The 23,428-nt window shown below is 40.6% G+C and overlaps 2 protein-coding genes across 5 annotated transcripts; one reads left to right on the forward strand and one right to left on the reverse strand.

Annotated features, from left to right (window-relative positions):
- Positions 1 to 52: 52 nt before the first annotated feature.
- On the reverse strand, positions 53 to 9,859 carry coq6 (coenzyme Q6 monooxygenase). Its single transcript, XM_061062387.1, has 12 exons — positions 9,513 to 9,859; positions 9,149 to 9,283; positions 6,896 to 6,954; positions 4,987 to 5,113; positions 3,629 to 3,759; positions 3,434 to 3,541; positions 3,085 to 3,147; positions 2,879 to 2,986; positions 2,053 to 2,255; positions 1,375 to 1,490; positions 711 to 877; positions 53 to 178 (listed from the first exon to the last, which is right to left on the reverse strand). Exons 1-12 carry the CDS (start codon positions 9,712 to 9,714, stop codon positions 149 to 151), a joined length of 1,449 nt encoding a protein of 482 aa, XP_060918370.1. The 5' UTR covers positions 9,715 to 9,859; the 3' UTR covers positions 53 to 148.
- Positions 9,787 to 22,777, forward strand: LOC132992850 (neuroglobin). Of its 4 annotated transcripts, none has more exons than XM_061062381.1 (10): positions 9,787 to 9,986; positions 10,983 to 11,222; positions 12,368 to 12,843; positions 14,008 to 14,318; positions 15,917 to 16,035; positions 16,130 to 16,297; positions 16,404 to 16,503; positions 16,587 to 16,729; positions 16,969 to 19,487; positions 19,595 to 19,733. In XM_061062381.1, exons 1-9 carry the CDS (start codon positions 9,787 to 9,789, stop codon positions 17,045 to 17,047), a joined length of 1,836 nt encoding a protein of 611 aa, XP_060918364.1. In that variant the 3' UTR covers positions 17,048 to 19,487; positions 19,595 to 19,733. The 4 variants fall into 4 exon arrangements, with proteins under 4 accessions (XP_060918364.1, XP_060918365.1, XP_060918366.1 ...); XM_061062382.1 differs by having other exon boundaries at positions 10,986 to 11,222; XM_061062383.1 differs by lacking the exons at positions 9,787 to 9,986; positions 10,983 to 11,222; positions 12,368 to 12,843; ... (3 more) ...; positions 16,404 to 16,503; positions 16,587 to 16,729 and adding exons at positions 20,235 to 20,343; positions 20,440 to 20,559; positions 20,667 to 22,777 and having other exon boundaries at positions 17,062 to 19,487; positions 19,595 to 19,825.
- The last annotated feature ends 651 nt before the right edge of the window (positions 22,778 to 23,428 follow it).

A 23,428-nucleotide genomic window follows, 5' to 3' on the forward strand; every position in this document is an offset into this window, starting at 1 on the left:
TGTTTTTGTTTGAATGGCACCAAAGAACAAATGAGAAGAAGAAAAAGTCACATAAAAGTTAAAATATATCTTTAATATTTTATTTTTACATTCAACATTTTTACAGCCTTTAAAGTTAACAGCCTCTGGAGATCTGCCAACAGTTGCATCACTTGCTTGCAAATGCCATGATCTGCTCCTGTGAAGGTAAAAAGGGACATCAACAACATCAGAAACCCGCTCGCCTTTGACTCATGCTTACTAAAAGCCGCTTTAAAGAACCCGTAAACCAGCGAACTCAAAACATTTAATATGGAAAGAAAGGCCACGTCTTACTCCGTGCCTCCATAGTGAAATGCCTTTTAAACCTGTTACAGTTGTGTCGGTCTGAATCACTTAGTAGGGTATAAAGCCATTTCACATGAGTGGTCATAATAAAAGGGGTGTGAAAACACGAGCCAACACCGCTGTCCGCTGCCCCAGGGCCAGCTCTGCACCCCACCCACACACTTTTGGTAACACTAAATTTGGGGCTAAACTTAGATGCCATAGTAGTAGGTTCAGAACCCTGGAAATTATAGAGATGGCTTAAGTAAAGCTCCGTGTAATCAGAAAAGAGGGTGAAGGGTGGGGTCGGCCTGGAGGCGGGACTTAGGTTTGACAGGTGGTTGATGTTATCTGAGTGACGGGCAGGTTCACTGGGACTCACAGAAGGATTCGTTCAGGCTTACCTTCATCGTTGGGAGCATGTTGGTGGCCTGCAGACCGAAGGTGCGTAGGAGGACGACGGGCGCAGCGTTGGTGGAGTAAAGTCGTTTCATGAGGTCGATGGCAGCCATCATGGGCAGATTGTGTCGCTGGCGTTCAGTTTCATATTCTAACAGGTGCTGCATTGCTCCTACACAGACAAAGGGTTGAAAAACACAGCTTAAGTTTGTCATATGTTTTCTAAATGAAGTCAACACACTGGTACTATTTTGACTGGTACACTGATATTTTTTGGGCCATTTTGCCTTTATTAGATTGGACAGCTGAAGAGAGACAGGAAATGTTGGGAGTAGAGAGTAGGGGATGACATGCAGCAAAGGGCTGAGGTTGGATTCGAACCCACAGCGGCTGCGCTGAGGACTATAGCCTCTGTATATGGTGCACGCGTCATAACCACTAGGCTATCGGCGGCCCCAGGATTTCATTTTTGAATGAAAAGCAGCTTCCATACAGTGCCTGGCATAACGAACAGCAAAAACAACATCAAATAAATGTTACCGGAAAAGCTGCAGCTTTTTATAATTCAGATCAACAGCATGCACTTGAGCTGGAGTTATGGAAAAGCGCTTAGAGTAAACCACTGCGCCTTGGTCGCAGCGTTTGTGTCTGTTTAGAGTTCTCACTGACCCAGGTCCTTCCCGTTGAAGGCCGCCTTGCTCAGGAGCTGCGTGAGACAAGCCACATCCCCGAAGCCCAGGTTGGCTCCCTGACCCGCAAGAGGATGGACACGATGGGCTGCATCCCTGCAAAGACAAACATTTCCCCTCTGTTGACTCACAGTGTGCTATTTTATGCTGAGTGCAGGATCACTGTGGGAAGTTCCCTTACATGTGAGGTAAAACAACAACAGCTCACAGTAATGCTTCAAAAAGATGGTTTATTGAGAATTTATCGACAGGTATCTTTACTTTAAGTCTTACTGCAGAGTTCTTTACTTTTGTCATGACATCATTAAGTGTCTGCAACCTGTCATGTGGACACATTTTGAACGTCATTCCTTGAATTCACTTAGATTTTTTAGTGAAAGCATCTTTCATATTTTTTCTTCCTCAACTTGTCTGACTCAATTTAACTTGGTTATTTTATAAGCATAGACAATTAGAAGAACAGGATAAATGATTATAAAACCATTGAATGCACATTAAATGCCCCTAAGTCATGGTTTGATGGCTGACTTTGTCTATTTTTGTTCTTTAATGTGAAGCTCTTTATGCTGCTGTCTTGGAGTCCCTTCACAAAAGATTTTGTACCTCAGTGGGAAAATTCCTAAAAAACTAAAGGTTAAATAAAGGTTGACTGTTTTACCCGATGAGAGCGACCCTGTGCCTGATGTACTCTGATGCGTGACCCATGCCCAGAGGAAACATGACCCGTGTCTTTGGGCCGATCCCCGCCACACTCGGGGGAAGCTGTCGGGGTGAACCTGCAGATGGCATAATGGCCGACAGGGCATTGCGGAACAGCGAGCCGGCTGTCTCGATCAGCTCTGACTGGTTCTCATTACTCCACTGTAGGTGAGAGGACACAGACACATCGCGGTGCGGGAAAATGGTCAGACAAGAGAGAGAAAACAGACATTAGCCTTTCGAGTGGTCAAAGAAATTAGCTGACATAGGAGCAAAGCTGAACTCCATGCCAGAGAAAGTGCTTTTTTCCCCTCCCTAACCAACTGGTTTGGCAGAGCTGTGTGAGCTGGGCTAATTAAAAGAAGATGCTGGCCAGGCTATGCTGTTGAATTAGCTCTGTTTGAAAAACATTCCATGCAGTAATGGTCCACACTGGGAGACCACAGGTTTAATTAGCAAACCAGGCCTGAAACCAAACGTGACTCAACCGTGGTGACCCCGTCCATCAACAGGCCCTTTAAAAATAGCCAGCTTGGGAAAAAGGAGTTTCTCCAAACACAAAGAAACGGACAGTGAAATATTAGAATTGTTTATAGTTTGGGCCCAACAATGACATTATTGTTTGTATGAGTCAGTGAAAACAGCTGAATTGGTCTATGGGGTCTATGGAGCACCCCTGCCACATACCTCACAGTGCCCAGAAAGTTATCAACATCTCTCTGACTCATGGTCAATCACAATTTAAACACAGCATCAGCATTTTTGATGGATAGAGGGCGACTCACAAAGGCAGAGTTGATTGCGTCAACAAAGCTCTCCTCGTCCAGCTCCAGCAGCTCCTCTGCGAGCCGATGGCTAGTCGACCATACGAGAGAGCTCTCGGTGTCTGACAGCTGCAGGCACAGAACGAGGACACTAATACCAAATACTTCAGTGACAGACGGATATTTAGCAAGACAAGAATTACAGGAGAAAAATGAAGATATATTACCGGTAACATCGCAATAGGCCCAGTTGGGAGGAACCTCTGCCATGCGACATTGTTCTCCGTGGGCTGGCAACACATAAATCAAAAATATTGTGGTATTGTATTGTATTGCATAGGTGCTAATTATATATACTGCACACCAAAACATGATATAATAAAGTGTACTTCTTAGTGGGTGTATCGTTCTCTGCATGCTGACAGATGTGACAACAAAATGACTGTCATATTCCAAACACTGAGTACATTCACTCAGTACAATACAATGCTGTTTGCTGAAAGTATAAACACACAATACAGCAAAAAAAAAATCTGCATCTGTAATCTGTATGGATATGATGGAGGGGATACTCACCTCTGATAGGTGCAGCACAGCAACCACAGCGGACTGGTCATAATTCCACTTGACTGTTGGTATCCCCAACTTGCGCCTTACCATTGAGTTTGGACCGTCTGCACCAATCTGCAAACATGTCCAGATAGAAAAAATGAAACAAGAAAGCAAAGACACATGAAAGAACTACGAGCTGAAGGGTGGAATCAAACTGACCAGCAGCTTGGTTTGTATAGTCTCTCCGCTGGCCAGTGTGACCTGCACCCACGGGACAGACTCCGCTGCCTGGTGAGACATGGGCCACCTGTACTTCACCACCTTGGACCTGTACTTCACTTGCACGTTATCTGATGGGCAACACAGACAGAGAAAATGGTGACTTCGGAGTCTGCTAAACAAGAACAATAAGCAGTAGTCCTTAAAATAAAAATGGTGTGACTCTCTCACAACAAAGGGATCAGTCGTGGTCCTTTGTGTGTATCATCACACGAAATCAGTGCTTTGCAACTGTTTCAGTCCAAACGCGAGGATGGTTTGCCTTGCAGCCAAAGCAGTGGAAGATCTATAAACCACCTCATAAAACACCACTGGTTTTCCTCCCTGGCACATGCAACTGCTGAAGTTCACATTTGACAGTCTTCTAAATGGCCTTGGCCTGTCACATTGCACTGACTAATAGTGTTTATCTACAAGAACACCAAGCCACGCTTTGCACATGCTGCCAGCTGCCAGGAGTTTGCACTAAAACAGCCCCTCTGCCTAAAATATCAGCTGCTGGTCCTTCCCAAACATGAAAGGATCTTGAGCTACGCTGGCTCAGGCTGACTTGGAGCAGGACCCATCCACAGAACTGCTACTGGTCCCTGAACACGACATAAAAATTTGGTTTTCAGTGATTGGAGAGCATGGTAACATTGAAAACAGCTGGCCTGGAGCACTTTTCTCGTATTGCGCTGAACACAACAGCACCATGGGTAAAGAGAGGAAAGAGAGAGAGAGAGAGAGAGAGAGAGAGAGAGTGGAGGACAAATGGCAGGCACATGAGGCAAAAACGTGCTGCAACCACACATCCGTTGTTTGGCGCAAAATGTTGAAAACTGTTTATAAATATGCCACTTTAACTGTCAAGCACATAGCTGAGCGAAGTTTTATTTGCGAACCTCACAAAAGTTGGTCTAATGTCAACAGCAGAGCGGCACTAGAGACTGTCAGCGCTTTCGTGTCTTAAGAGGTGGAGAAGCTCGGGAGCACATGACGGCTTTAAATAGGTCACTGGACCACTTCACGTGTCAACAGAGGGTGCCGGGCTTTTGCAAGCTCCCGCAATGTGAGGTTTTGATTGAAATTACAGGAAAATAAACATAAACGCTTCAAGAGCTTTAGTTGTATTTTAAAAAGGCACCAGGAGGGGGAACAAACAAAACACAAATCTGGGGACAGGATGGAATAAATGTGGTGGCATTAAGTGCCAGACTCAGCATCTATTAGGAAGATGGAACAGGACTGAGAAGGTTCTTACAGAGTGCTGCTACTGTGTGAGGATTCATGTTTTAATCATAAGATGCTCTGCTTACCGGACAGGCTGTCCAGCTGCTTTGTGAGCGCAGCCACGACGACGTCGTTCTCCACGATGTACGCCATCTCCTCCTGCAGATTCTCCTTATCGAAAGTGATCAGGGCATCCGAGCAGGCATCCCAAACCTAAATGAGAGGCCAATTATGCATGTGGTCTACAAGTCTATCCTTAAATGCATCCCCTTTCCCTATATATAGCTGGGCAGAGAAGTGCTGCTTCGCTTAGTTGAACACATCAAAGTTTAGCTACCGTTGGAGGTTGGCACAGCATGCATACATACACCACCAGGGTCACCAGCACCCCTCTGGCTGGACGTTTGACTTTAACTTAATGGACATGACATGCTGTGATGTGGATTTTTCAAAAACATTTTCTCGGAAAGGCAAATAACAAATGACATGTTTGTGTACACACAGACTGAATCAATATCTACCCGCAACCAAAAGCAGCAGGTTGAGATTTAGTTGTAGGTTTCTTAATTTCAACCCTGGACGCCCGTTTGAGTTCAACATGAGGGGGTAAAAAAAAAAAAAAAAAGTGTTTCTACAAGATTAATCCTCTCCTGACTTGTAACTATGGTGACACAACCCATCATTGTGCAGTAATATGCTGATGTACTACTTCTTTCCAACTTGCCATAAAGTAGGGGGATATACTCCACAGAAAACCACTAATGGCAGTGGGTTTGCAGCTTGTGATAAGTGGTTGGGAAGAAAGATTTACTGAGACCAGCCCAAAATTGTTTTGGGTTTGTTTAACGTGAGGTGAAATGATGCAGGCTTTTGGATACTTTCTGTGCAAGGTTTTAAACAATACACATCCTTGCAACGTGAAAGAGAAAAGGATTGTGTGTGAAAAATGATTTGTTGATAGAGAAAAACAGTGTTCAACTTTTATTTCAAATCTGAACCTCTCAATGCTAACGGGACGTTTAAGGCGGAAGAGCATTTTAAAGCATGGAAAGAATGTTATTTCGAGCTGTCCTGCAGTGCATACTTTCCAGTGCTATGGCTGAGATGGATATGACTACAATTCAATGGACAAACAAGCCAAAACAGTGGTGGCAGAGAGAAGGTATAATGGGAGAGGTACACTACTATAATCACTGGAAGGCACTGCATGATGACATCTTAGGCCCAGAGAGAAGCCCTGCGGTCAGGGTTTGGTACACGCCGACCACATCTTACAAGAGGGCCTGAGCCTGCGCCCACAGCCGTAAAGCCGGTTCACTCTGCAGCAAACAACCACTCTCCTAATCTTTCATCTTTTCACCGTTGTTCACATGAATCTTCTTAATTAGAAGATGAGAGGAAAGAGTAGCAATTTAAAAACATCAAAAATAATTGACTCTCTATTAAAAAACATGGCTTTAATAAATAGTGTTCATGTTTAGTGCTTTGAAAATGTCAGGAGATGGCCTTCTTTTAAATATACTTTTTTTTTCCTTGGAAATCCTCGTGCGAAAGATCCGTCAAAGCTACTGAAAGCCCTTAAATTCCACAGAGGAATGAACAAAATGCATGCTACGTGAAACCACCCGTTTGCCATTTTAATGGGAACAATTACATACCATACACATGATTATATGATACCGTATTGTGTTGCTTGTTCATTAAGCTGAATGACTGAGTAGACGCTGAGAGTCACAGATTTCACTCTCCGCAAATTGCATGGTGCCATGATTGATGGATGACAGAAATACATACAGTAAGGCCGTGAATTAGAAAGTCTGGAGGACATATGAAGGAAAGCTCAAGATGTATAAGTAAGAGCCATACTGTTGCAGTAAGGCTTTAGTGTATACTTTCATGGAACTTTCTTTGAACTTTGTAATTACTTAAAGCATGTGTTGCCCTACTTTCTAAAAAAAGAAACTTAATGTTGTAGTGAACAGGAAGTCAACATACCTGCATCTTTTTATACGGCTTGCACCTCATCTTTGTGATGTTGTCCCATACTCCTATACCTGAGCGTGCACAAACACATTTCCAAACAGTTAAGAAATGTATATGGTAGAATGTATTCAAATTTTCAAAAAAGAAATCACATTGTGAAAGTCAAACCACGTCTTTATTGCGTACATGCTGGAAGGAAATCAATCTAATGAGTCAGTGTGATCAGGGTCATGTTTTAAAGGAACTGGGCAGATTGAAGTAAAGTGGATGAGTTTCCCTCTGTTCACCTGAAGGTCCGAAATAATACAAATGTTCGTCTTTAAAGGAGGAGACATATTTCTGCTGCTTAAAGATGTTTTTCCTTTTTGACAAATTTTGATTACTGATTGTCAGAACTGCCAGAACATGCTGATAACTAGAGCCCCGATGATATAGTGCAACAAAAATAAACATATCATTTTACTATCACAGACCGTAGTCTGTCCTTCTAACCCTGTTTGATAGTGATATGTTGTTATCACTGGTGTCCGGCCTGACACATATGACTGAAGAAATCCTAAACTAAAACCAAGCTGAGCCAACGTTAACTGCAGACTGGCTAACAGCTCCTCCTCATGTCATGTGTCAGCTGAAGAGGAGAGGAGACACTTAGATTTGACATAAAGTTGCTTTCATTTCTGGTTTTTACAAAATCAAATGATAATCATTTTAAATAAAATGTAAGATATAGCGTTAAAAAGTGTAATTTGAAAAAATTCATAGCTAGCATTTTACTAGCCTTGACTGACTCACTTTTTTTATTTGCTTCTATGAATAAATGGTTTCTAGTTGCAGACAGAATGTTTATTATTCCCGTACATGTTTTAGTTTGGAGAAGGGGAAAAAATGGATATTTGGGGATCTTAAAACTTGTGTTTATTAGCCCCATTCAAATCAGAGCATTAAGTACTTGCTGATACTCTACAGAGCATTTAGGAAGCATCACTGACATTTCCTAATCTGATTTTTTCAAAACTGATTTACTGATCCTATCTGCTAAATCATAAGATAAATAGTGAAAAACACAAATACATCTGGATTCATCTTTATACATCTCTGACTCAGTGCTCGCTCTGGTGCTACATACCAGAATGCAAGATACACTATATTAAGTGGTAGTGGGAGATATCCTATCCAACTATATTAAAAACCATAAAAACAAGAAATTTAACACCTTGTGTAAAGTTGCTGTAAAAGATAGAGTAAACATTTTCCATTAGCATGAGGGATATATGAACCATTTTCTGTTTGTCCACATAACAGTTTGAGGCAACTCAATGTCACAGCAAAGCACGATGTTTCCAATCAACTTCTTGTGCTGCACTACTGCTAATGCAGACATTCTATGGAATACTCCAATGAAACTTCAGTGTCAAAATTAAACACAGATTTTGAGCAGATGAAGATAATAAACTGTACAAATATAATGCAAAAGACCAGCGTAAGGTCTCAGCCTAATGTAAACTTGATGTAAGTTTAGACCTGATTCAGGGTAAATGTGGATAAACTTCACTGTAATACGGACAAATTGTTTAACCCTACGATTGTTTTCTACACAACAACAACTATTGTGAGTCACTGTATTCATGTGTATTCTTGGGTCAGTAAGAAAATAACAATGTAAGCGTTCAACAATGAAAATGTATTTTTGATGATAAATAACAGTGTACAAAAGTGGGTCATAAACCAGTACGACACAGTTTTGAATCCTGAAATAACAAAAACAAAGGACCAGACTGATACTTTATGGTTTCAAGACCTCACATGGTGGACTTAGAATATAGACCATGTCACATTTATTAGTCTATCAGGCCCAGATTAAGTTACGCAACTAAATGTCCAATATTTTAGCTTGTATAGCTAATAGCTTGTATAGCTAAAAAGTATAACTAAATCTCAAACATTTAGTTATACTTTTAACAAAAGTCTCATAACTACGAAAAAACGTAGTGTTAGGAAATGTCCAGGTTGACGTATCAGATGAGGACCAATCAAGGTCAGATATGATCCCTCCAAAGCCAACGAGTCTGGACAGTGTCTGATCCCTGGCTTACTGTGTGGGCGTTTTTCTAAATAGTCTCACACCTCAAGCCTCTCCCAGGAAGGAAACTAATCACCACAGAAATAACTTTTGAAATCGTCCTCTAAGTTGCACAATGCATTTCATCACAGACATGGAAAACCAGTGTTTTTGTGTGTCATGTTGTAAAAGTAGATCAACTATACCACTGAGAAGGGTCGCAGAGCCTGGGCTGATGGAGCTGACTCTGGTGCTGTAGGTGTCAGGGACCTTGTCCATCACTTTCTTGTTACCTGCCTCAAGCAGGAGGATCTTCTTACCGTCCAAGTTAGGATCCATACCTAATATAAATCATGCAATTATTGTAAAAAGGAGAAAAAAGAAAAGCAAACACAGCACACATGTGTAGATATAGTCTTAACCTTGTGGTGTACTTCTGTGTGTTAGGACAATCTGGTATGACATACATGAGGACAGATCCTTATTACAGTGTTTTATTTATTTATTTTAGATTTAGCTTAAGTCAAACACCCACATGTTGGCAGTCAGTCTTAGGAAAGCCTCACTCACCTAGAGAACATGCCATTGCAGATCCAACCATTCCTCCTCCGGATATAATAACATCATAAACATCACTCTTGTCTGAGTCACCCCCATGATCAGCACTAACTAATCCTCGTCTGATGATTTTTATAGCAGATGTATGCTTTTCTACAATATAACACCGACCAAGACCGTTTAAGGCCAGCGTTGCCTTTGTCAGCTTGTGCATGGTTTAATCTTTTTTCATTTAGGACAACTCTCGAATTAAACCAGTCCGAGTACGAAGTCTGGATATGTTCATATGGCAATCGAAAAGACGTTTCTCCTTGATTGTGTCCTTAAAAACAGCAGCCGTGTCTCCTCTGTAATCCTGCCATGTTGTGTTGACAAGCGCTCCAAAGGAAGTACTTCCGGTTTCGTGACCAATCAGAGAAGACGTCTGTGGCGACTGGTGTTGCTGCTGATGTCCACAAACGGTGCTAATGCGATCAAAACAGAGGAGTGAGTTTAAGTAGTTGCTTCCTTTCACTAACAATACCAAATGCTGTTACATTTGTACCATCTATAAATGTCATTATCCTTCCGAAAACATTGCAGTGTTTCATGACAGAGCAAAGTTAAATGGGTTTGGAAGACGCTTTGGAGCCAGCGAGAAGCTCGTCTCCTACCAGGGTTTGCTGTATTCATCATAACTTTCGCTTCAAATGTCGGTGTATTGATGGTTATCATGCTTTTAAGTGGCAGGATATGAGAGCGGAATTGAATATAGGTTTACAGGTAAATGCACGTCGAGACGTATTTTAGCCACGAACTTAACAATAAATAAATAACCTACACGTCCCGAGTGCCCGAGGTGAGGTTGCTATGGTAACCCTTTCTCACACAAACTGCATATGGAGTTGTCGGGAAGTTTAATGCGCGGCATTTTAAAATATAAGAACCTTCGCATACAATAAAAAAGGGCAACTTAATGCTACTAAATGTGTGTTGTAATTTCTAGCCGTCAAGTTTGGTTTACATACCATCCAGTCATTGTTTTTAAAATACAAATACATGAAATTACATGAAGAAGATTGCAACAGTTTGCGTGCTGGTAATATTTACAGTCTTTGGTTTGGACCAGGTTGAAAGAGTTAATTTGCAAAAGTAGTTTACTCCGTTTAAAAAACGTTTTTATTTATTGTTTATTTCAGGTAATATCACACCACAAGTTTTGTGGCTTCCCCTAAGACTGTATTGGGTTTTTGCACCAGAACAGATTTTGGATAACATAACAGCTATATTTAAAGTGCTAATCAAAACTCTCAGGGCTCTGTTTTTCAGAATGGTTTTTATCTGTGTTTGCAAATTAACTCTTCATTTACAGTCTGTATGTTTGAGACCATATAGACTGTAAAACGTTTAATAATATACTGCAAGATGAAGGTAAATAAGAGTAATCTTTTTACTAAATGTGGACTCAAATTGGCTTTTTTTTTTTTTTTTTTTTTTTTTTAGCAGTCTCACAGGTCAGAGGAATATGTCAAAGCTGGAGACCTTTCTGGAAGAAGGACTCAGATCAGAGTTGATTCTCCAGCAGCAGCTGAAGACCCTGAAGGAGGCTCTCATGAAGCAACTTCAGGAGACACAGAAGGAACAGAGAGAGGAGCTGGAGAGGAGAATCCATCAGAATACTCTCCTGTCAACATATGATAATCACGAGTCTGGTGACAAAAATAAAGTAAACCAGCATGCTAAGTAGGTTTTTTTTTTATTGTGTTCAAGTGTTTTTATTATAAATTATATAAATGTGTGTGTGTTCCTAAAGGCAAGGCAAGTTAAGAGTCTTACCTAGCAGGTATACACAGATACGCTTACTGGTCCTGCCTAATCAAAATACATTTTGTATAACAATCCTTCCACGAAGATCTTCCTGATGATTTAGGCATACAGTCTGTATCAGATATAGCCTGATACTCCCCTGAGGACAACCACAGGGGTGCTGTTGTGGTGAAATCAACCCACAGTCTTTACATCTCAAAACTTCACCAATTGTCAGTGAGATCTCTAAATTAATTAAAATAATTAAACAAAATTAATTAAATTAATTGATTAAAATGTATATTCAAATATTCTGATGGGCGTCGCTTTGGATAAAAGCGACTGCTAAGTGAATTGTAGAATTGAATTGTAGAAATAGAAAGATTAATTAAAAACAACATATTTAATAAAGATTTCATCAAAATTAAGTTAAAATACATTGCTCTTTCAGCAACATTTAGATGAATTGCAGCTGTCTGATACATTTTTAATTAAGACCTGTAATGACACTCTTTGAATAATATAGTATGCTAAAAAAAAGCATGAAAAAGTCGTCATTTTTACACATATATCCTTTGTTCATCATATATTAAGGTGGTAATAGGCTGATTTTGTGACTGTTCAAATTTAGATCAGATTAGACCATAATACCTACATTTGGTGTCAATGTACTTTAGCGTTTCTTTTTTACGGACAAAGACAATTTTTTCAGTTTTTTCTTTATTTAGCTGATGTTGATTCCTTGGGGGGGGGGGGGGGGGGGGGTGGTAATAGGAGGTAACTTAGAAATACAGTTGTGTGTCATCTGCATAAACATGGTAAGAGATGTTATGATACTCTAGAATCTGAGCAAGCGGCAGGATGTCGATATTTAAAAGAATGGGCCCCAAAAATGGATCCTTGGGCCACATATTATATTTCTATGTCCAGATTTAAAGTAGACAAAACAAACAAAATAGTCCCTGCCATGTAAGTATGACTTCAACCAATTCAGTACATTACCAGAAAGTCCCACCCACTGTTCTAGTTTGTCGAGCAGTATGTTATTATGTTCTAACAATCTCTGCTGTTGTTTTTTTAAGACATGGTGATCTGAGAAGATCTACAGCTCAACGTCAAGATACTTTACACCATCCCAGACAGTCAGAGAGGCCAAACTCATCTCCTCCAGCCTCTGTTTGTGCAACAAGCTGGAAACATTTTCCGGACAGGACTACCTTTACCCCTACACAGTTGAGAAAAGAGAGGGAGGCCGAGGCTGAGTGTCAGAAGAAGTTCTGTGCTCTCCCAGTCCCAAGCCACGTCACTCAGCCCCTCTATCAGGAGATGATGGAGCTGAGAGAGAAAGAGAGGAAGCAGGGTCGTGAGCAGAGGAGGGACTTCTTGCTCTCTATTCAAAAACCTTTCAACTTTCAGGAGAGAGAAAAGGAGAAAAAAGAGAAGTTGATAGCAATGTTAGACCAAGTGTCACAGGATAATAAAAACAAGGTCGCTGCTGTTAAGAAACCTCCGGACAAAGAGGCTAAAGATTTGCTAAAGACAGATTCAGAACTGAAAGGTGGGTTTTTCTTTGCTGATGGTAAAGCTCGCTCGTTTTAAATTAAAATTTTAAATCTAAAATTCATTGATAACATCAAGAGATCAGAATATTTAGCTTGGAGTGTGACTGTCTTCTGCATGCCCTGGAACTGGGGGCGGCAGTAGCTCAGTCTGTACAGATCTGGGTTGGGAACCAGGGGGTCGCCGTTTTAAGTTCCGATGCGGACCAAAGTTGGCCCCGAGTACTGCCAAGGTACCCTTGAGCAAGGCACCAAACCCTCAACAGCTCTGGTGTACTCCGTGTGCAGCAGCCCCACTCTGACATTTCTTATTAATAGATGTCCATTGGTCCTGTTTGTGTCGGGCCTATGTGTGTTAGAAACATGTCTCTAATTAACAGAGTGTAAAACCAGAATTTCTCTTGGCTTAGTAAAGTACATCAAATTAAATAATAGGCAAAACAAAACCTGAATCAAGTTGATAATGTATGAATTGTGACTGACTATGAAAATAATAGAAGCCCTAACCACAAATTTAAGGACATAACAAAATTAAAGTTCTGTGTATTGGAGCGTGGATGCATACAAGAGATAGTGGTTAAAGCCTTTAGCAGCATAACTAGAAGTTGTTCTAATGCAAGCCTGAGTCAAAACGAAGTTCACAGCCTGCTCTTAAAAGAAGAAAGAGTTTCACTCAGACCTAAAATGGGAGATTATTGACAGGAGAAGAGACTGATAGGTTAGGAATCAATCACTGATTCAACCAGAACTTTGAAGAGATGCAGTGGTTCACAAATTTGATAGTATACAGAATCCAGTGTGCTAAAAACAACACACACTGCTCATTATGTTCCTGAAATCTGAGCTACATTGTATTTGATGTGGTGATGTCACAAAGAAGTGACTTTGAAAGTTTTTTTTTTTTTTACTTTTCCATTTTAACTTTATAAAAACATTCAGCGTTGTTAAAATAAATTGTATTTTAAATGTATATCGATGAATTCACTTCTGCCTTTTCAATAGCCTATATACAAATGAACGTTGTGTTTTTTTTGCAGTAGATGAAGTGAAATGGGAGAAGTGGGAAAGTGTTGAAAGACAAAAATATCGGATGTTGAATTTGTGTCTCTTACACTTGCGACGTTACTAAATCATGTTTTATACCTCTCTGTTATTTTGTACAGACCAGGAACTTTGCAGACAAGTTACCACACTGACATCAGTCCAACGAGAGAGTCCTGCTGTGTCTGGCAGCCCCAAACTTCGCACTGCTGACCGCACCAGGAAGGAAAAGTTGGGATTCCTGAATGAGAGGCCGAGCTTCCAGCCTAAAATCAACCATCAGATCCCTGATTTCAGCAGGATGCACAGAGCTTTGCAGACAGAGGGGCTGAAAAAAACACAGAATAAAGACGGGATAAAATGTCAGCCTTTTCATCTGAGGACAGCAGCGCTGCCTGCGAGGCAAAGTAGGATAAGTTCTGAACCCTTACAGGTAAAACATTTTCAATACCTCAGAGATGTTGTTTGGTTTACTTTGAGAATTGTGGAAATGGTTATTTGGTTAATATTTTGGTTGCTGCTATATATTTATTCATATCCTTACAGTTTGGTTGGAGTTAACACAACCAATAGGAGCAATTTTAGTCAAGCTTTCTTTCTTTTTTTGATTACATGTTTGGATTTTTCTAGCGTTTACAATTCTTTACACGCTTTAGGACAGAAATATAGTTTGTGAAATTCATCACATTTTTAAAACTAATATGGAATTTTCATTCAAATGTCTTCACAAGAGACATGAGTAAAAATATTTACAGATGTAGTTAAATAAGTATGTCAGTAATTAACACTGATCCAAAGTGATAAAAAGTTTTTTTTACCCTTTTTGACTAATGTTCTCACTCAGGTATTATATAGTTACTAAAGAGGAACTTAATTAACTCTGTCAGGCATTTAAAGGCTGATTCTTCTGTCTAAGCTACTGTATTTATTATCTATATTTAAATTTGTCGTTGAAGGTTGGCACTCAAGGACGCTTCTTTACAGAAGCGTCTTTGAGTGCCAACCTTCAGTTTGTAGATCAACAAACTTGGGTTATAGTACTAAATGACCTCATAGTTGATAAATGTATAGCTGATTGAGCCATGGATGGATTTAAGTGTATATTTGAAGTATTTTTAAGGTTAAGGTATGTAGTGTGTTATATTTTGGTGTTCTGGGTTCTTATTTATGAAATCATTTATTGTGCGATTATAATGAGAAGGCGGAAAGCGGATCACATGGGTATGGGTATATTGTTGACCGCTATTGTTTTTGGCTCACTTCGATTACTTCTTTTTTAGTTAATGCACGTCATCACAAGTCGTTTATTTTTGTTCATTCATAAAAAGTCAAGCGTATTTTTCGTATTGCAGTGATTTTTTTGGCAAGCCCATCATACAAAATACTAGGCCCAACCTCAGCTTCTCAGCAGCTTAATTGTTCTGGAAAGTCGCTATACGAGCTGGTGGAGCTTCTTCTCACTGGCTCTACTAAAGCAGGTTGTTGGATGCTTTCAAGGCCGGCCCGACCGGTCTCCACTGTGCCAACCAAGATGCTTTGCCGCAGCCTTTCCTCAGCTCGCTCAACTGCATCTTGTTCACACCACTTCCTTTCTGTTCTGACCTTGATGAGGTGAATTTTGAGTCAGTGGAGTCTCGTAGAGAAGTACCTCCCTGGCTCAGATGATCTTGAACTCCTCTACCAGTCTGCAGCAGGGAAACCGCAGCTTGGTGTTTCACCAGCACAGGGCACTACTGCTCAAGCCACCTGTGTGGGAACTCTCTGAATGATCTTTCTCTGGAAGCCTTCCATGATGGTTCGTATACTTCGTAGATAAGCAGTGGCCAGAGGAGTAGAGGTAGGATATGTGTTTTTGGTAAACCTAGAACTTGAATATACCATAGAGCCCTGACTTGTCCGCTGCAGTGAGCCAGGTTAGAGGTCGAGAGGGCCAAGAATTTTCCATGTAATTTATGAGTCAGGTGTTGCTCTTCTTCCTACTGATCGGTTTTATTTCTAAGTTGATATATTCATATTGTTCCTCGTGTACAGATACCAAGACCAAGTCAACTCTGTAGAAGCAAGTCAATGGGGGCCCTTACTTCACTCTCCACAGACACACTCCCCACATTTATAACAGATGCCGTCAGGAAGCGCTGCATGGCCATCAGGTGATTTAGACAGTCATTTTTTAAATGAATGTATTTTACTTTTACACTAAATAGTTATATCCTCTAAAAGGACGATTTGTTTTTTACTCTTCAGAAAGTCAATGGAATTGAGGGAGAGCAAGAATCAGGAGAGTGTGGACTGGTTAAGGAAGTTCCACATGAGGTCCCAGGTCATGCAGAAGACGGTCTCACTCCATGCTAGGCTGCTGGACCCACACAGCAGCTTGAAAGAAGTGTGTCATGAGAAACTACAGCAGCATTGGTGAGTGTCAGTCAATTGAGGCCGTTCATAGTCCAGTTTTGCAAGATTTAAAAGTCACATCACGACAACCACAACTGTTGGAACTGTAATCTCCTCCAACTTGAAGGGAAGCTGACAATCAGCGGATGAGAGAGTACATGAAGGAGTTACGGAACATGAAGGCACGCGTCAGTGAACGCCCTTATTTGTTTGAACAGGTGACACAGGTGAGTAGCACGGTAAATGAGCAGATCAAACCTTGTTTTAAATGACAAGCCTGTCCAGTGTAACTCTGAGTGTTTACTGGCAGAAAAATGCAAAAGCTCATGCAGAGCAGACATACAGGAACAAGCTGAAGAAAGCCGGATTAAAGGAACAATTTGTTGAAGAAAAAGGAGAGGCAACATCATCCAGATCAGATGAAGACATAGACCAGAATGACATTCAGAGCAGGTAAGCATGGTGGGATTTTTTAGTAAATTTGTTTAACATACCACTGTATCCAGTAAAAAATATGAATAGCACTAGTGCTTCAGAGCCAAGGACTTCATGTGGTTAAGTCATTTTACATTACATAATTTTCTGAGCTTGCCCTGCAAGTCTTCAGTGAAGAAAAGACAAAAACTGAAGCCAAGCAAAAGTTCGACATAATTACAATATAGTCATTTTCTAACCCAACATGTCTGATTTAGGGATGAAAATGTAGACGACGGGGAGAAAATTGAAGATGTGGATGAGAAGAGCGTGAAGTCCAAAGGAGAAATGCTATGATCAGAAGAGTTAAGGCGGCACAGAGTTTTTGTGGCCTCACCGCCAGAAAACAACAGCGTCCTCAAAAATGATTCATGTCACGGCTTACTGTCCGCAGCAAGCGTTTGGTTGTTTAAGATGTTCAACCATAAATTATGAAATTATAAAACATTCTGGGTTTTACAATCGGAAATTTTTGCAATTACAAGTTATAGAAAGTACAAGTTTATAGAAGTGTATATGTTCTAGGTTGTAAATATTTGTATATGCTTTGAGTTTAACACATATATGGATATAGGATCTGCATGAAAATAAATTAAACGTAAAAAAAATCTGCTTTTGGTTTTTTAGACCACAGTTTTGCTTAAGAATAAAAACTCTGTAATTTAGAGAATTATGATACTTGGTTACCAGAATAAACAGTTCAACAACAACATAACATTAAATTGTACCAATCATTGTTGTTTGACCCACACTGAATCAAGAAGCTTTTGATATCAAAATAAAAGATTACAGGGTACATACGATCTCTTTCTCTGCTGATTCTTTGAAAAACAAGCAAAGGTCATTTTTTGATTGGGCAGGTCCCATAAGGACATTTAGCGTCTGACACAGGCTTTTCTCAGATGCTCTGGTTAAAGTTCCCAGTTGTTTCTTTTGCCACACTGCCTAAATAAACATCTCACTGAGACCATTTAAGTGGTCTGCTCTGAGCCTATAGACCCACATCAAATACACTCATACACTGGCCTTCACTGTAAACCTGTGCTTAGAAAGCCGACTTCCAGGAATTTTAGAAATCATTTTAACTTACAAACCACACGGGAATGTCTTTCTTAACCATCATAATCAAAATGTCATTATGAAGACACCAGTTCATACCAGAGAGAATACTTTTCTGTAGGCAGATATGTCATGCATTGACGCTAAAAGCAGTGTTTGAACAACTTTCAATCAGAACAGAAAAAAATTAATTCACATTAAATAACATTACTATTTGTCCTTGTGTGCATCACTACAGAGAATGGCAGGGAAAGAGAGTCTGTAACAGTATTTAGCTGAATATTTGGAATATTCTTTACAAAAAAAAAGACCAAAAAGTATAAAAGCTAAAATGTTGTCAAATAACAACTTATTTATATAATAATTAATCCTAGGGTCTTTTCCATGAAATATTGAACATCACATGACACCTCAAGGGCTCCATCCTGTCAGGTTGTCATGGGAACCGTGTTTCCCTCCCCACTCGGCCTTGTCGTCCCTCAGGAGAACACTATGCAACTCTGATTCCCCTGATGCACGGCTGAAAAACAGAGCCAATCTCTTAGCATATGTCAGATAATATCCAAGTGAGAAGCTTCCTCCTGCTGTAGCAGACTCCTGTGACCTGTCTTGAAACAAACTGAAGTGGAACGCATTTAGAAGCTGAGAGAGGGAATAAACATGTCTCATTTAGATTAATGAGAGGCTGTGTGCTGGGCAAACAAATGTTCAGATCGGGCTAATTGAGGAGTGGCCCTGCTTGGCAGATGAACAATATCATTTTACCAAAGTGGTGCATTTTTCCCCCAGCTGCTTTAGGATATAGAAACTCCCACACGTTTAATTATGTAAATGCATGGGTTGCAAATATATGCAGCCGAGGAAACACCGTGGAATAGATCCTATCGCTCTCAATCCTATTAACTGTCATAATGACAGAGTTCTAGGTCTAATATTTGTGACATATTTGTCTGATATTTTTTTCTGACATGTAGACTCTCCTGCCCTTCAGTTACCCCTGAGCTCCCTCCATTCCTCATCACCTGACGAAGCCCGCCCACCTGCCCACCTGTTCCCACATCCTCATCAGCTCAGCAGCTTATATAACGCTCCAATAACCCCCTGCCTCCTTTTCATGATATATATATATATATATATATATATACATACACTTTTTCTACTGAGCCTTTAAACAACTGCAACTGCTCTGCAATACATGCATATGTTGTGTTTCCTTTTTATTCCTCATTCATTTCTTGTGCATTTGAATTATCTTCTTATTGAAGGCTGAGTATTTTACAGAGTAAGTACAATGTATGTTGTGTGTGCATGTTCAGTCTGTGTTTTAGTCCTTGGTTCACCTGCAGGAGGAGCTGTGGCTCGCTGCAGCCTCTCTGAAGCAGAAGAGACAGATCCCTCTTTTTCTCCTTCAGTGGCATGAATAATATCATCCCCGTGCTGGAGAGAGAGCATATCAAGAGGCAAACGGGGAAAGGGAGAGAGAGATAGCAGCCAGTGTGACAGATAAGAGCGTGGCACAACTCTCCCTGACTAGCACTGTGGGCCAGGGAAAGATAGAGAGCAAGTGCACCAGAGTGTCAGGCAAGGCTGCAGCCTGCACACACACAAACACACTCACACAGACCCCAAAGCCTTGCTGCAACAGAAGAAGTTCAGAGGGAAGATTGACTCCAGGAAGGTACAGTATATTTGTGCATCCCTAGCTGCTGTTTCTCCCTTTGTTTTGGAAACATTGTTGGTAAAATCAGCTGTTGCGCTTCTTCCATTGTTCACTTTGTTTTCCAGGTGACAGAAGTTTCCTCCTTGGATTACCTCATATGTTATGGATTTCCTCACACTGCCCCTTCTTGTCCTGTAGAGAAGTTGTTTGTCTCCCCCCTCTAGACAAACTTGCCTTGTGTTTACAGCCTGAGGGAGGATGGAGGAGCTGTCAGGGAAAGACAAGGAGCTGATACGAGGAAGCTGGGAGAGCCTGGGCAAGAATAAAGTTCCTCATGGTGTCATCATGTTTTCCAGGTAATGTTTCACACTATCAGCAAAATTCAAATAGAATTAGACAGTGAAGAATGTGTTACAGGAGGAGAATATCTATTCTGTGCAGATATCATTTCATCCAAGCAAATGCTTTCCTTAAGATGGAAGTATCTTGCTGTTTTTCTGCTGTTATTTAAAAGCTGTGCTGGAAGACGTAACCAAGGTGTTGAGAGAGAATCAAGCTAGATCTTTTGCTGCACACTTTCACCATGCAGGGACCGGAAGCTTGACTTGTTGCCTGGCGACGAGCTGCAATAATCCACAATTTACTCTGAGACAGCTGCCACTAAATCCATGACAAGCACAAGAGATTTGTAGATGCAGGATTTACAGATTGATTTTTATGGATGTGTATACACGTATAGAACAGTGTGGTATTTGTCTGTGGTAGACTGTTTGAGCTGGACCCTGCGCTCCTCACTCTTTTCAACTACAATACAAACTGTGGCTCCACACAAGACTGCCTCTCCAGCCCTCAGTTCCTGGAACATGTCACCAAGGTGAGCTCTGTTTACCACACTCACAAACTCAAGTTGCACTCTATGCCTGTGCACGGTTGAAACTCTCTCTGCATGTGCATTTGCATGTGATCGCAGGTGATGCTTGTGATCGATGCAGCAGTCAGCCACCTGGACGACCTTCACTCCTTGGAGGACTTTCTGCTCAACCTTGGGAGGAAGCATCAGGCGGTTGGAGTCAACACACAGTCATTCGCTGTAGGAAAAAAATTAAATGGAACAACTCTGGAAAAGCAATTACACGAGTGAATGAGCTGTGACAAATATGGGGTAAAATATTCTCTGTGTGTGTTTTGTGCTTTAAGGTGGTGGGTGAGTCCCTCCTCTACATGCTGCAGTGCAGTCTGGGTCAGGCCTACACAGCACCACTGCGTCAAGCCTGGCTCAACATGTACAGCATTGTGGTAGCAGCCATGAGCCGAGGCTGGGCCAAGAACGGGGAAGACAAGGCGGACTGAGGCACACGGCAGGTGCTGCTGAGCAGTTGCTGTCAAATCACTCGACATGGTTGCCATGGAATAAGGCTGTGTAACTTACAGCATTGTGGCTTTGGCTGCTGTACATTTGCTCTGTGAGTGGGGTCGCATAGCGTAGCAAATGTTTGGTGTGGTGACTATTGGAGCAACCAATCACAGAGTTTATTTTCTTTGCTGTGGATGTTTAGCTGCCAGGCAATGCTGCTGTTAAGCTGTGAGGACCCGAGCCAGCCTGCTTCACTTCCTCCAAGTTTCGGACCTGAAGTCTGAGCGCCTCTCTATGAGATAAAGGATAACTGTTAAGTCTCTATGTATATAATGAGTTGATATATCTACTCAAATTATAACAGTGACTGTAGTGGTCTTTGTGATGTATCTTAAAACAGGTGATAGATCATATATTTAGGCATCACACACTACTCAGACTGTTGTGTTACTGTGGCCAGCATGGGCAGCTCTCTTTCTAACTGGAACACAGTGATACTTTACAAAACATCTTCAAAGTGTTAGGACATATGGAATATACAGAAGAAAATCCTATCCAACTTAAACTATTACTGTGCTTTCTATTATTATTATTATTATTATTATTATTATAACATATCCATACTCCTTTTTTTTAGTGTGTAAGACTTTATCTAACAGTAACCCATTGATAAGCAAATTAAAACATCTTTATATACTGACAAGAACTGTTATACTCTGATAGCTTTCTTTGGAGAACAATGACTGTTAAGGCGTGCAAGTTCACCTCACTCAACTCAGTGTGTGATGTTCACTTTAGTAAAGGCTGTGAGTATTCCCATAGGCTTCAGCTGACTGTTAGACTCTTAATAATAGACTGTTATGCGACCTTTATAACGTTTTAAAGTAAAGGGCATTTTAGAGGCAGTATACAATCTTTGTTCTGGACCTATCCGTCTCCAGTCATTGTTATTGAAGTAGTAGATTTGTTGTACTGTACTCGCTTCTCTCAGTATTGCTAATCATCCGTGTTATTGTGGCTACAAACATACTATAGCTTTAGCTTTGGAGGTGAAGATGAGCAGGTTAGTGTTAGTTATTTGTTTTTCCTCCCACACATAGTATCCTCGTTAACATAAAGAAAATGTGAACATTTGTTTTTGATTATAAAACAAAGACAAACTGAATTTATGAACAAAGATTATTTCTGCCATTCTGCCATGTGTATCATCCGCAGCTCTTATTTACATTCATAGTCATAATGCCAAGTAACTTAGCAACAGGGTGCCAGTTATAGAGAATAACAGCATACAGTACAACTGTTAATCCAAGTCTGCGTTTACTTGGACAAAGTTTATTTTTATATAGTATGAAATATTTGTGTAGTTAAGAGCGTTGACTTTTTTAATGTGAGTACATCATCCAGATGTTTTAATTTGTTGACCCTGCTTTGTTTACCCTTATTCATGTGCAATTGTTAGAGGACATTTAAAAAAAAAGCTGAGTTTTATTGAGCATTTCTACCCCTGCAGATGATGTTAACTCTCCAGTCTGCAGGTATAATGTTTATTAACTCACTGTGTAGGTGGTGTATTTATAGCGATTCAGTACTCAGCCCAATGCAGGTTGTCGTTCTGTCGTTTCTCTGTTGTTGTTTTTTTTTATAACCTGACATTGCAGACATGACTGACATCTGGCATGTTATCTTTTTAACACCCAGCTCTGTACATATTGCCTGTGTCACTGTCTACCTCATCATTATCAGCTGCTACTATACAACGATGACTTCACCCAGTTATCCTTCAACCAAAAACGCACAATATTGTTATGATTATTTAAAGTGTAAATGCAATTACTCACTCTTTGTAAGCTGAATTCCATCCTACACTTAAAAAAAAAAACATGTTGTGTGCTTACTTGAGACTAAATAAAGTGATATGTGGATATTTTACTGCTAAACAAGGTCAGTGTGTTTTCCTCTGGCTCTCAGATTGTTTTTCACAGGCCGATGATGGTTACAACACAGTTGTCAGCATTTGAAATCAATCACACCATGCTTGATTTTCCTTCCCACTGACTGCCCATGCTCCAGTGTTACATAAGACCCAAGCACCGAATGACTTATCGCTCTCGGCTACAGAGACGAGGGCGACATTAGGCTCATCAGCCCACTTACTCATGCAACTGCACAATGTCATCCTGGTATTTGCTTCCTGGTATGTGGACATTTTTGTTGATATTTTTCTCAAAAAGCAAGTCAAATCTTTAAGAGTTACGTGTGTGTTTCTGCTTGACACCAAAATTAGTGAAATGGAAAAAGGGAGGTAATATAATGAGCTATTTGAACACACTGCAAATTTCTCCGGTTGATACAATTTGTTTATATCATTGTAAACGTCACATCCATGAACTGGCTGTCTGTTCTGCTGTTGGAGCAGAGGCTGACATGGCCCTAATCTGTCTCTCTGCACTTTAGATGTTATCCTCATTCTCTCTGTCTCACTGACAGTATTTTTTCACTGCACGTCTCACTTCAGCCTCCACAACAACACTGACCCGGAGATGTCTAGCAACTTGACTTCATGGAGACTCTGGCCTGACCTTCTCAATTCAAGATTACCACAATT

Source organism: Labrus mixtus, chromosome 18 (assembly GCF_963584025.1).
Source record: "Labrus mixtus chromosome 18, fLabMix1.1, whole genome shotgun sequence".
In the NCBI taxonomy this organism is placed as follows: domain Eukaryota; kingdom Metazoa; phylum Chordata; class Actinopteri; order Labriformes; family Labridae; genus Labrus; species Labrus mixtus.